Below are 14,307 nucleotides of genomic sequence, written 5' to 3' on the forward strand. Positions count from 1 at the left end.
CGGGCACCGCTTCATTTTCTTTTCCTCCTCGCTTTTTTTGCGTCGCGGCGCACTTTCGCTGACGACGTCGCGCGCGAGCTGTTGTCTCGTTTTCGACGAGACGATCATTTGAGCGATCGCCAGCCGTTTGTGCACAGGTGCGAGTAAGAGCGGGCGCGAGAGAGAAAATCTGGGGGCTTTTGCTCCTTGAATATGTGACTCGGCGTATAAATCATCCACCGAAATTAAGTGACATGCTGGGAGCGATGATCAGGGAAATTTTTTTTATGTAGAATAATTAGGGAATACATCGAAATTGCAAAACCTTCGTTTTTCTCCTTTTCTTTTTCTCTTTTTATAGGCGTCATTGAAATGCTTACAAAGCGTCCCCGATGTCCTGGGACAACCAAAGAAGGCAACAGTTTCATATTTGGCCAGAACGGATGCAATGTTACGGGTAACGTGTACGGAAAGTTTTAAGTGCGTAAATTAATTATATGCGTTGAAAATAATTACTGATTTACAGAAGTCGGCAGTATAAGCGAACGCTCACTCACATTCATTTCATACTCACCCTCGCCGGGACTTATTTATTTATTTATTTAGAAATACCTCTCAGGCCTCCAGAGAGGCATTGACTGAGGGGAGCATGCGGTACAATTCAATTACATTTGAAGACAATTCCGCTATAAAACATTCCCAAGGAAAGGCAATCTACAAAAATGGCATGACAAACCACGAAAAAAAAAATCAGAACTGCAAGCTTCCGTACTCACGCCTACTCGCCCTCGCACGTGGTCACTCACGTTCATACGAGAGCCCACTCGCACTCGCTGGCACATTCAGGCCCACTTAAACGCGCCCTCAATACTCCTCCTAACTTGCAAATATATATAACACCAATAATAATAATAATAATAATAATAATAATAATAATAATAATAATAATAATAATAATAATAATAATAATAATAATAATAATAATAATTATTATTATTATTATTATTATTATTATTATTATTATTATTATTATTATTATTAAAGGAGAGACGCTGAGTGTTTGTAACGTATTCTTTTGTATATCGTTTGTTTCGCTTATTGAAATTTTCTTCTTGCTTTCTTTTTTCTTCTCTTGTCTGAGTGCAGTCGAGCGCCTCTACAACCAAAACCTGTATAACGAATGCTTGCAGAGGCCCCAGTCACTTTGTTATAAAGGCGTTCGACTATATTCGGTATATATTACGACAGCCGGTCCTAACAACCTACCTTCCCACTTTTCTACATCTGCAAAAAAAAAAAAAAAAAAAAACACGGCGCTTCCATTCTTTGGAGATGTGGCGACTTTATTGCCATTAGCAATCTACCCTATGATGGGTGCGCGATTGGTGGTGACATGTTTTATATTGTGGAGCTCGTCGTGCAGGCGACCGCAGCCGCACTGATTAACGAGCGTGGCAGTCTCCGTCGGCCGCGCGGCAGATGGCGGTGCCCGCTGCGTGTGATCGACATGAAAAGCATCCCATACCCAGCGATACGTGTACCCTGTGACCCAACCCGGCGTCAGATAGGTTTACTAAAGAGCGGCGCGTACGCTGTGTTACATAGTGAGTGACTCAAGTTGGCGTCGAGGAAGTCCGCCGAAGAGTAGTAGCACGTGACCAGTGTCACGTACCCATTGCCCCACGCTGGTCCGGCGGTTGGTTTCGAACCCGGTTCACGCAGTATAGCAGCCTCGTCCTACATCTAAGCGGGAAAGCGGTTAGAGACCTAGACAGACAGGTAGATAAGACACCGGAAAGTGGGTCAAGCATGCAAATAATGTTAATGGCAGTCCAAAAAAGTGAACGGCCCGTCTCGCCTTCTTTTCATTCCATCCGAGCCCTGCTTGAGCCATGGCCAGCCTCAAGCGCCCGAGCACGAGCCGCTGACATAAGGCGAGGAAGAAGACGATGAAGAAGTGCCGAGTGTCGCCCGTCGTCAAGATCGTCGCTTCTCGGGGGACGATGGAAGCCGAGGGGTGCCCGCGCAAGAGCTCCACCTCGTCGCCCCCGGCTCCGCGGTCGTCGACTCCTGAGCTTCGGTTGGCTGGCCAGGCCTCCCTGCAAATCCCGGGAGTCCACAAACCGCCACAAGGGAGGCACCGCGCCGAGGACACCGACGACGAAGGCGATGTGCGAAGGTTGTCGACGTCACTATGCAAGCGCATCTGCCGGCTTAAAGCGAGACTAAAGAGATAAATAAGCTTAACTGCATCCATAAATTACATTTGTGCAATACCGAAAAAGCCACTGTCAAGAGACGTGGTGAGCCAGAAAAATGCGAAAAGCGAAGGTCCCGTTGAAAAGCCATGCATCCTTGAAGTTCGTGCGCTGGCCAGCTCGCCGTGACCTAATGAATTTTGACGGCGGCTGCTTTGTTGGCCTGTCAGTGTCTTAACGCTTTCACAAAGAGATACATTCCATTTATAAAAAAGGCTGAACTTGGCAAGTTCGTAGCACATTTACCTAGTGTGTCATAACGATCTATATGTAACGACGTTACGGCGTCGGGGCATCGGCACGAAATTTTAAGAAAAGTGCAAGTTGCGCGTTATTTTCCTCTTCTAGTTATCCTCCTCTACCGTAAAATTAACGAAAATAAAGTTGCGAAGTAATACTTTATCAGTCTAAATTGATTTATTGCTTCTCCTTAGTGTCCCTTTAAATAGGAGTACTGACACGAACTTTCGGAGATGTAGAAACTCTACCGTACGTTTCTGGTAGATAAGAGTATGACATTCAGAAAGCGCGAAGGTTAGCAAACGCTTACCGGATATTCTAATTTCGTATTAAGTTTGGTCTCGAGGTGCTGGAGCTCACGTCACCGATGTTTTTGTGAAGTCATAGAACAACATTATTTACTGACGTCGCTTATAGCAAGAAGACTAGGTATGATGGAATTGCTCATACAAAAAGTTGGAAAGTGATTAAGCCCCTAGTTGAAGTCGACAAAAGAAAATGTTTCCTGAGCGAGTAGGAGCTGAGAATGGGGGTGTATGAACCATATAATTTATTCTGAGGCCCACAGTGTGTCAAGCGACAGCGTCTCAGTCTTCTACCAGAAGCGAAGCGTCTCAGTGACAGCCTTTCAGTGACAGCGTCTCAAAGCAACAGGTGTCACGAGGAAAGAATGCGAGAATGCTCCCCTTATCCCCATTGCCGATACCACTAGTCCCTCTGGTACCACCGGCGCCCCCAGTCCTTCACTGTGGTACCACTGGTACCAATATCACCGGGGCCATCAGTACCAGATGTACCTTCGGAATACCGGCGCACTTTTTCAGATTTCGCTATTTCTGGGATCAGCCCACGAAAGAAAGCTAAGAACATATCCGATACGGAAGAGTTGGCGTAACTCGCCAAGAAAGAAATGCTCTTTGAATTTAAGCGAGAGTGCCACGCATGCTTCTTCTGACTGCACCTGCCTGTCGCAGCGGTCGCGGGAACGGAGTGAACCAGTGTTTCATGACGTCATGGTGACGCATCCACCCCCTAGGTAACGAAACCGATTAATGTAAATAAGCCTTATAATAAACTATTTAAGGCGCTATAATGCATGCCAGTATATTTTCTTGGGTTTAGATGGGTTGCGCCTTAACGTAACGACATCGAAAGCGCCTAACTTATCCTCGACTCCTATTCGATTACTCGCGAAGCGTAGAGATGTTCTCATGAGCAAGCGCTGTACCAATTGGATTTGGTATAAAAAAAATGTATAATTGGTAACATTATGGGCGCAAACATTTTTATTAGATATATGGTTTTTCAAAAGAGGGATGAAAATCGGGTAATGGAAGCATAATATATCACAGTCTAACTGTAGGCAGCGAAAACGGTTTGCGGTACCGCAAACCGGTAGTCAAAATTAAAGCGTAAAAAGCGCATCGACAAAGTGTATTTGCTGCACGCACTCTAAAAGTAACGTTATTTGTGCATGAGGCACGAAAAGTATGCGTAAACGGAGTTAACATTTCCCCCGTAAGTTGGAAGTTGCCATGACAAACTCGGAGGCGCGCACACGCACACACACACACACACACACACACACACACACACACACACACACACACACACACACACACACACACACACACACACACACACACACACACACACACACACACACACACACACACACACACACACACACACATATATATATATATATATATCTTCATGCGTCTTCATGCAAGACGCATGAAGACGCCCTAACAGAAATGAACAAATTTTTTCCCAACGTTGGCGACTACGTGTCTCCGAATAGCCATAGTGATTGTACTAAAAGGCCACTGTTTGCACGTACAAAACTGGCTAATTCAATTATTCTTTTTGCGGTTACTGCACAAGAAGTCACAAATTTCATTTCCAGAATTAGAGACAATGTCGCCGCCGGGTTGGATGGCCTGAGCGCTGTACCTATTAAGCATGTGGCGTCCATTATGGCCTTACCGCTGCCATTCATAATTAATCAAGTGTTAGAGACTGGTATATTTCCCTCTGACCTTAAACTGGCACTTATAACCCCTGTTCACAAAGGTGGAGCCGTCAGTGATATAGCAAACTCAAAAACTTTCTCACTAAATACCGTGTTGTGAATGATTCACAATACGGCTTCCAGAAAGGGAAATCTACTGAAATGGCGTTATTACTAATCAAGAATGAAATTCTTAGCAACATTGAAAACAGGCTTTTTACTGTGGGTTTGTTCGTTGATTTAAGGAAAGCATTTGATTGTGTAAATCATAATATTCTGATGTCAAAACTGCATGAATACGGTATACCTGGCGACGCCCATGATCTCATAAAGAACTATCTTTACAATAGAAAACAGTGTGTGAAAGTCGATGGCTTGTCATCTCCGACTACGATGGTAAAACATGGAGTATCTCAGGGGTCGATTCTAGGGCCCTTATTGTTTATACTTTGCATCAATGACTTATGCGATGTGCCTAATTCTCCCACACTGGTCATGTATGCTGATGATACTAATATTTTCTTTTCCGCACCAACTTTAGCCCACCTAAACACAACGATAAACAATTACCTAATTAACCTTGAACAGTGGTTGAACTCTGACAGGTTATTCCTAAATATTAAAAAAAACTAAATATATTGTTTTCTATATATATATATAAATATATATATATATATATATATATATATATATATATATATATATATATATATATATATATATTCCTAACAAACAAAGTGACTTCGAACTCACCCTAAACTTTCAAGGAATGGCCCTGCAGCGCATTGCATCTGAAAAATTTTGGGGGGTTTGGTTCGAAGAAACAATGTCTTGGAACATGCACGTTAATAAGCTCACGATTGAATTAGGCAAAGCAGTTGGTTGCCTCTAGAGACTGAGGGAATTAATTCCAATTAGACTAAAGAATGCAATATATTATGCTAATTTTTACTCACGTCTTTCATAAAGCACATTAGTTTGAGGTACTACAACCGCCACCAACTATAACAAATTGGATCGGCTCCAAAAGAAGGTACTAAGAATCTTAGAGAACTTTAATGGACGCCTGAGTCAATTACCACTGGTCCCCTATTCATTAAACATAATATGTTTAAAGCGTCTAAGTTATACGACTATAAACTAACTCTTTATATGTATAAAAATAAACTCCTAAACGATACCAGAACATTCCCCGTATGACTACAGCATACGTAACAGGCTAATCCCAGTGCCGCGTACACGTACAAATTACGGTAGATCTAGGCTGGATTACTGCATACCAAACCTATACAACCTCTTAAAAGCTCACATTGATTTCAGTGCCCCACTCGGTACTTTTAAATCGGAGGTGCGTGAGTGCCTGATGAAGCAATGAACATTTTCTCTTTTCTCCTGGCTGCTACATTTCCTGCACTATTTATGCATTCTGTGATAGTGTCCACCATGTATGCTGTATCTGTATCAAGCAAGTTCATTTCTTCTTCACAATGTCTGTATGTATTTACAATTGTTATAATTTGTGAAATCCCTGCCTGCTGCTCTCTGTAGGCCCCCAGGTCCCGTCAAGCTGTCTGCGACAGCTTTTTGCCTGGGGGCCCCCAACTAGTGTGTTGGAAATAAAGTGGATTCTGATTCTGATTTCCATCGCAGAGTTAGAGCTGTAACGCATGATTATTCGTTTTTCCCCGCTTAAGGTTTGCTCCGGAAAGCCGCTAGAATATTGCTTTCTTACGCAGCAATTCTTTATTTCTTTTGTAAATATAGGTTCAGAGGTTGTCTAAGGAAAGTATTTCTGCACATGGCATGTACACCCTTGCGATTTCTTTATATATTCCACGAGCGTCGACAGCACGGCTCGTCAGCGTCCTCGTCGCGGCGGGTGGAGGCGGGATCGCGCGGGCGCAGCGAGGCGATTTCCGGTTTGAATACATTCTGCTTCGCTGCTCGCTTCAGGATTGCCGTTCATCGCTACAGTGCCGCTGACACGCCGTGTGGATCGATGCTCGCGCGATATCAGTAAAACAATTGACAGGGTGTACTTCAGTGGGGAATTAAAAACAATATACTGACCAATACTGGCCTAAACTAAAACGCCTTACGTTAAACGTCATTGCTCCGTGAACCACGAAATCCGAAGTTCATCGCATCGGATACCATACATATAAATTCTTTCAGCTACATTGCTCATTGTGTGCTCTTACTTTTCATGTTTATTCATTATCCTTCTGATAAGTTAGTGCTGTAACAATACAGCATCGAAAATTAAAGTTTGAAAATGTCCAAATGCGCGATGAAAGATTGAACGGCACATTCACAGTTCTTACTCGGCGAAACGCCGTCGTCCGCAGGCCACCCCAAGGGCTGTCGCATCGCAAGCCGTCGCTGACCTCGCAGCCGCAGTCCCCGCCGCCTGCGGCAGCGACGGCAGCCAGCCCCACGACCTCGTCGACGAGTCGTGGCAAGCGTAAACGCGCGAGGAACCGGAAACTGCACCGGTCGCCGTCGGCGGCGGTCGTGTCGACGAGCGCCGACGCGACTGGAGCGCCCACCGAGAGCGGGGCCGAGGCGGCCGCTGAAGCCGCGTGCGCCAAGCGCCCGTCTGTGGTCCGCACTCCCGATCGTGCCGGCGTGCCCAGGTGAGAAGACGCGGGCTCGCGGGAGGGAGAGACCCCAAATTAGTTCACCGGGATAAAGCATCACTTCCAAACTTTATTTTTGTTACTTTAGCGGTAAGAGCTCGAGTACTAAATGAGGAAACGAAGGCCAAGCTTCCACTGTTTTAATTTCCCCCCGAAATCCCCGCCCCGCGTCTGTACGCCAATGCACGTCAGTGTACGTCCTCGGTAGTCCTGGGCCTTTGTGGAACCAGAAACGGCGCACATATATAGATCCTCTACCGCAACGGTAGCCTAACGGTCGAGCATCCGCCTCATACGCGGGAGGTACCGAATTCAGATCCCGGTGCCACCGGAAACCCACCAGTTTTTTCTAGTGGGTAGAGATGACCCCTGGCCTGGTGCTCGGCTTCTCGTGGGGCTTCATATTACGAAAGGGGGCCGAATAGAGATTTATGAGTTGTCTCTGGACGCCTATTGTCCAACCACAGACGGCCTTGTTCAAGAGCATCCGCCGCAGCTGTGGGAGGCAAATGCTGCTGCCGGGTACCTATACCGGTAAAATAGGTACAAGCGCGCTCCCGGCATGGTGCTCGGCCATTACGGGACCGCAACGCTTGGAACGGGGTGTTTGTCCCTAACCCGAAGACGTCCCCGCTTCAATACATGCATATTGGGCGACACGGGAAATGGCCGCTATGGGAGCGGTCCAAACATCTATCTTTCTCTATTCTTTTCTTTTTTTGCTCAGGAGGGTTTTGGCGGCAATTTAGGACGCCGGCTTCTTTCCCAAGCGTATAAAAAAAAAAACGCTGAACGCCATGCTGGGGTACAGTTCTGCCCATTTGTTAACCAGTGACTATACCCGGCGGTGGTGAGAACCGATCCAAAAGCCTCGGCGGGGTATCTACAACTATAGGCCACGGCTGCGGATTTGAACTTTTTTCACGTATTTTTCGTTGTTGTGGCGCAGTAAATGTTGTCTAAACTTCCTCACTTTGGCTCCTTTGGAACACAGTGATGTCCATCTTCAGCACTAAATAACAAGGTATAGGCCAGTGCCGGCGCCGTCAAAATTCATGACAGCACATATCTGTTGCGGGAACTGGAAGACGGCGGTGTCGCCTGTTTTTCATGTGTACACCTTTTCTGGCTTAGCGATCATTTTCTTGCAGTAAAAGCCGGCAGTCAGAATCATAATGGACTATACAGCTCAACTTTACGTTCTCTTTCGTGTCCCTATAGGTGGCATTCATACCTACGAGTCCCTACGGCGCTTCGATAATATGCACAGGAGTCTCGCTATCAAGTCCTGAAGATGTAACGCAACCAAACTGGTCGCTTTGGTCGTTCCGGGTCAGTCGCTGGCTGTTCAATTTTTCATTTGAGCGCCTGGAACCGCTAAGCTGTCCAATCAGTCAGCGGTGCAGTACAGCAGGACGTCGGTGTATGTGTTTACGCCTCCATTAAAGTGGCGATGGAGGTGCGAGCACATGAACGGCACCGATGGGGAGACATCTCGGTGAGGCAGGAAGTCGCGCTTACCGGTGAGAGTGTCGGTCGCCGTGAATTGCTCCTTCGGTGGCCTGTTGAGGTCGGAAGCGCGAACTTGATAGGTGTCTCGCCAACTCTCTGCAATGCAACGATGCAGGCTACAGGGGGCTCGTACAAGCCGATCAGCAAGGAGACTGCGTGCTTCAGAGCAGAAAGGTGGCACTGCCCCCATCAAATGCGCTACTAATCCTAGCTCTCACACCTCCTGTCTAAATGCATGGAAGAAATCCCCTTGTCGATGGTTCACTAAAGCAAATTTTCTTTAGGTTCGTGTTGCTGAAAAAGGAAAGTTTAAATCTTCCGACTGTCCGTCACATACTTTTTATTTAGGTCTTCTGTTCATGATTATTATGTTCTATTTTAAAATATTATTCCAAACAAAATATAATTGCTCTGTTCGCGCAGAGTGCCAACAAAAGCGTCGGCTGGCCTTGCCAGACACCAGGGCATGGAGGAACTGCCGGCCATCGACCAGCTTCGCCAACGAAGGACGCCTCTCCGGGAGACCACGGTCAGTCCACGGATCTGCGAAGCAATAATGACATTCTTGGTGGCAGCAACTTGTGACTCAACGTGTCACTTTCAAATGGCTGTATAATAGCACACAAGATAAAAATTTGGAATATAGTGCGAGAGCGTATGCGCGCATTTGACGCACCCAAATCGAACAATACTCGGTAGTTTTCTACGTAGCAAACAGTTGAGCTGATCAGTGTTGATTTTGGTTTGCCGGTGCGTCATGTAGGCTCTTCATCCAGCGCAGTCGTCGTCTTCGTCATCATCATCATCATCATCATCATCATCATCATCAGCAGCAGCAGCAGCAGCAGCAGCAGCCTATAATTGAGTCCACTACAGGACTAGTGCTCTCCCTGCATACGATCTCCAATTCCTGCGCCAACCGATTCCAACTGGGGCCTGCAGATTTCCTAATTTTATCACCCCATCTATGTTTCTGCCATCCTCGACTTCGATTCACTTCCCTTGACACCCCTTCTGTAACTCTAATGGTGCACCGGTTATCTACCCTACGCATTACATGGCCGGCCCAGCTTCATTTCTTTCTCTTAATGTCAACTAGAATATCAGCTATTCCCGTCTGCTCTTTGTTCCACACCGCTATATTCCTGTCTCTTAACGTTACCCCTAACATTTTTCGGCGGTCCTTAAGAGGAAGCTTTAGCTCGAGCCCAACTCCGACGCGGCCTATTCAAATACATGTAAAAACGCAAAAACGCTTTTCTGAGATAACCCCTGGACCGATTTTAACGAAATTTGTTGCATTTGAGAGAGCAAATTAAATTCTAGTGACTGTTGGTCGTGGAATCTGTATTTAGGCCCTGAATTATCTTAAAATGATTTTCAAAAATTCGAGAGCTTGAAAAAAATAAAAGCATGAAGTTTACAGATTCATAGCGCTGCATAAAAAACAGCTACCTCGGTTATATAAACTGGATCCATTAGATCATTGAAAGCGGACAAATTCGATACGTAATTTTATATCTTACGTGAAGTTGTTACATTGTTTAGAAGGGTTCTGCAAAAGCTATATTCACATATTACTAAATTTTTGAGATTCATGTGTAACACATCAATTTTGTCCGCTTTAGATGTACTATTAGATGCAATTCACCGAATTGTATTATCGATTTTCGTTGCTGAGTTACAGAGTTGTATACTTGATGGTTTCGTTTGTTGAACATTTTCGATTTTTGCCAATTTTTAATAAAATATTGACGACCTAAATCAAAACTTCGAAACCAACAGTCACTAGATTTTAAGTTTTTCTTTTAAATGCAACAAACCTTGTCAAATTTGGTGCAGTGGTTGCCGAGAAAAACGAATTCTCCTTTTACATGTATTTAGATAGGAGCACCCGAGCTAAAGCTTCCTCTTAACTTGTTCTCGAGCTTTTGTAAAAGTCCAAGTTTCTGCCCTATATGTTAGTACCAGTAGAATGCAATGATTGTACTCTTTTGTTTTCAACGACAGTGGTAATTGACCTAGATAGACATACTCTTATATAAACTCTAGGCGCTGATTGGCGATCCCGAATTCTTGCCCCTTGCCAGGATATTGAACATTATCTTTGTCTTATGTATAATAATCTTCAACCCCACTCTTACAGTTTGTCTGTTAAGGTCCTGTTAAGGTCCTCAATCATTTGTTGTAATTCGTCCCCAGTGTGGCCGAACAGCACAATGCCATCTGCAAATCGAAGGTTGCTGAAATATTCGCCATTGACCCTCACTCATAAGACTTCCCAGTCTAATAGCTTGAATACTTCTCAATATGCAGTGAAAAGCGTTGGAAAGATTGTGTCTCCTTGCGTGACCTCTTTCTTGATGGGTAATTTTCTACTTGTGGAGAACAAAGGCAGCTGTGGAATCTTTGCAGATATTTCCCAAGATATTCACGTATGCCTCCTGTGCTCTTTAATTACGCAATGCCTCTATGACTGCTGTTATGTATACCAAATCAAATGCTTTTTCATAATCTATGAAAGCCACATAGGGATGTTGGTTGTGCTTCGAAGATTTCTCGATTACTTTATAGATGATATGGATGCGATCCATTGTAGAATATATCTTCCCGAAGCCAGCCTGTTCCCTTGGTTGACTGAAGTCAAGTGTTGCCCTTATTGTACTGGAAATTATCTTGGTGAATATTTTATAAAATACTGAAAGCAAGCTAATGGGCCTATAATTCTTCAATTATTTAGCGTCTTATGGATTAGTACAATGTTGGCATTCTTCTCGCTCTCTGGCCCGCCTGAAGTCGTGAGTCACTTTCAAGGTTCATTGAAGGCCTGCAGTAACAACTGTAGTCCGATTGTTTTATCCTTGCATATATTGTGATTTCACGAGATAACTTAGCCGCCGCGGCGGCGCATCGGTGGCTTGGGCGCACGCTAAAGATCCCTTGGTGGCGAAAATTAATCCGGAGTACCCCACAACGGTGTGCCTCATAATCAAATCGTAGTTTTCACACGTAAAATCTCAGAATTAAATTCAACGAGATAACTTACAGGGATGTCGTTTGATGACAACCTTTAAGGTTTAAGAATCGTTTAATTGTTTTCTTTTGAGCTGACTAATAAGGAATGCTTGTGGCAGATGCCTCAAGTGCGTCTCTTTCGGTGGATTACTTGAAAAATACGCTGGGCAAAACTTTCAGGGAAACTAGCAATGTTTAATTAGATGAAAAGTTAATCTATTTGGCCGTTAGATAATTGTTTCCCGGCATACGTTGCAAATGTGCAATTTAAGTCTGCAAGAAATGAAGCCATGCCGATTCAACAGAAATAGCGAGGTTGGCACCGTATTGATAGGATATATCCGTCCACAGTACATTCTTCAATTGTGTCGACATATAGAGTCGCACCTAACTGTCGTGACAGAAATTCGACGACATAAAATATCCATCGCTTCTCAAGAACTTCTGTGTGGTACACACAACCTTGTCCTGCCGAAAAATTTAGCGCATAAACAGACAAAAACATGCGCAAACACCCTTACTCTCAATATCTGTATGGCCCGCAAAGCCCCTGTTGCAATAAACTCCTCAGGGTTAGCATACGGCCAAGAGCATGCCGTATGCTCACGCAGATCATCGAAGACTGCTAAGGCAGAGACGAGCAGACCTATGTAGAAGAAACATGATGGTCAGGGCCCCTGAGTCTGTCTGTCCGTCCGTCCGTCCGTCCGTCCGTCCGTCCGTCTGTCCGTCCGTCCGTACGTCCATCCGTCCGTCCGTCCGTCCGTCCGTCTGTCTGTCTGTCTGTCTGTCTGTCTGTCTGTCTGTCTGTCTGTCCGTCTGTCTGTCCGTCTGTCCGCTGTCCGTCTGTCCGCTGTCTGTCTGTCTGTCTGTCTGTCTGTCTGTCTGTCTGTCTGTCTGTCTGTCTGTCTGTCTGTCTGTCTGTCTGTCTGTCTGTCTGTCTGTCTGTCTGTCTGTTTTGTCTGGTCTGGTCTGGTCTAAACCCCTTTCTTCCGACGCACAGAACACCCTCGGCCACATGTCACCAGGTATCGCGGGATACCTGCGCCTGCGCACCCCCTCGCCAAGCTGCCCGGGCACCCCTCCCACAGCGTGCGGAGCGAAGGCCGACCTGCGCCGCCTGATGGGCAGCCTGGACCTCACCTCCTCCCCCGAGCGGCCGACGGTGTCGACGCCCAACCGACACGATGTCTCGCCTCCGCCGCGAACAAGCCCGTCGGAGATGACCGAGTGCCCGTTTGCCTTGCCGCCCGATGTCGGCAGCGGATTTCTCGTGAGCTATATACATGTATAGACACCTTGCCATGGAGCTTTCCACTGTGACAGCAGCCCCAGAACACAGCCTACAGAGTGCAGCAGCTGCCTATCCAAGTTTTAGTTTAAATCGCGTCACGTGAAACGGAGCTGCGATGGATGTTTTTCATCCTCTGTTGTAATACTGCATAGAAGTTGTCAAGGTAATCACGGATTGTAACGCTGCTTTGAAGGAGCATGTTAATGAGTTAGTATTCTTAGGATACTTCACGGGCTTTCTGAGGCTATCTATCTATCTATCTATCTATCTATCTATCTATCTATCTATCTATCTATCTATCTATCTATCTATCTATCTATCTATCTATCTATCTATCTATCTATCTATCTATCTATCTATCTATCTATCTATCTATCTATCTATCTATCTATCTATCTATCTATCTATCTATCTATGTTTGTATCTAACCGTTTTTCTGTCAACTTGGGCCACTGTGTACGTGCCACTGAGAGTGCGGCAAGCGATGAAACAATGATCAGTGTGCGCACGCAGTGGCGCGCCATGCTTCTCGTCTTGAAGGCCACACCCGAAATTCTCGGCAGCACCACTGGATGGCGTAGCGTGTATTATGGGCGTGAGATTTCGTGGCGGATGGACGTATTTTTTCAATGCTCCGTGGCGGCGACGAAATCATAAGTTTTTTGTGCATGCTTTGAGCTTGCTTCTGTTTTTGATTTGCATATTTTTTAGCCTTTAAATAATAATTGGGTAGTTTTCCTTCTTTCTTTATATATTTCTTCGTGGGCGCGAGTGTGTTTCGTGTATATTTGGTTTTGCAGGATAGTCAGAGCGTCCTTTCGGGCCGCGTGCTTCAACACGTACAGCCGTGCAGATATCTGCCAAGTGGTCGATTTAGGCACCACTGGACTCCTTGAAGCCCTTATGTTCAGCGAGAGCAGGAGGAAACTAAGCATGTCCGCAATAAAGATTAGTAAGAAGTGATTGGCAGATTGGTGGAAGAAAATAGGGAAACGACAAAAAAAACGGCAACGTACAAAAAAGGCATATTTCGCAATAGGGGGTCAGAAAATTTGGTTATGAAAATTCATGGTATTTTTTTTTACCTATGTAGGACATTGGGCAGGATAATAGCAAGAGCTTGGTGGCACAACCCACCGCCCCGTTCCAAAGGCTTTGGACGCTCATAACATCCATCCATACATCCAGCATATAGTGACTGTAACTCTAATGCAGTTAGTCTAATACAGCAACTTTAAGAAAGAAGCGCGAGAGGGGAGCCCCGCTGCCGCATGGCGCCTTTCTCAACCTTCGCCTCGCACCGGCGCGCCCTGCACTTCGGAGTCGCTGAGTGTTCTTTAAAGAAGTGCGAAAGAC

The 14,307-nt window shown here is 45.4% G+C and overlaps 1 protein-coding gene and 1 long non-coding RNA gene across 3 annotated transcripts in view; one reads left to right on the forward strand and one right to left on the reverse strand.

Annotated features, from left to right (window-relative positions):
- The first annotated feature begins 1,930 nt into the window (after positions 1-1,930).
- LOC142564099 (uncharacterized) overlaps positions 1,931-14,307 on the forward strand; it is a 28,670-nt gene continuing 16,293 nt past the window's right edge. For both annotated transcript variants that reach the window (XM_075674955.1, XM_075674956.1), the window contains exons 1-4: positions 1,931-2,158; positions 6,840-7,127; positions 9,066-9,171; positions 12,661-12,930. In XM_075674955.1, coding sequence (XP_075531070.1) covers positions 1,983-2,158; positions 6,840-7,127; positions 9,066-9,171; positions 12,661-12,930 — 840 coding nt within the window. In that variant the 5' untranslated portion in view covers positions 1,931-1,982. The remainder of the gene's footprint in view (positions 2,159-6,839; positions 7,128-9,065; positions 9,172-12,660; positions 12,931-14,307) is intronic.
- The window catches only part of LOC142564102 (uncharacterized), a 93,660-nt gene continuing 88,318 nt past the window's right edge, over positions 8,966-14,307 (reverse strand). Inside the window, exon 2 of the long non-coding RNA XR_012824486.1 lies at positions 8,966-9,185. This is a non-coding gene — a long non-coding RNA (uncharacterized LOC142564102). The remainder of the gene's footprint in view (positions 9,186-14,307) is intronic.

The sequence above is a fragment of the Dermacentor variabilis genome, chromosome 11, assembly GCF_050947875.1.
Source record: "Dermacentor variabilis isolate Ectoservices chromosome 11, ASM5094787v1, whole genome shotgun sequence".
Classification (NCBI taxonomy): domain Eukaryota; kingdom Metazoa; phylum Arthropoda; class Arachnida; order Ixodida; family Ixodidae; genus Dermacentor; species Dermacentor variabilis.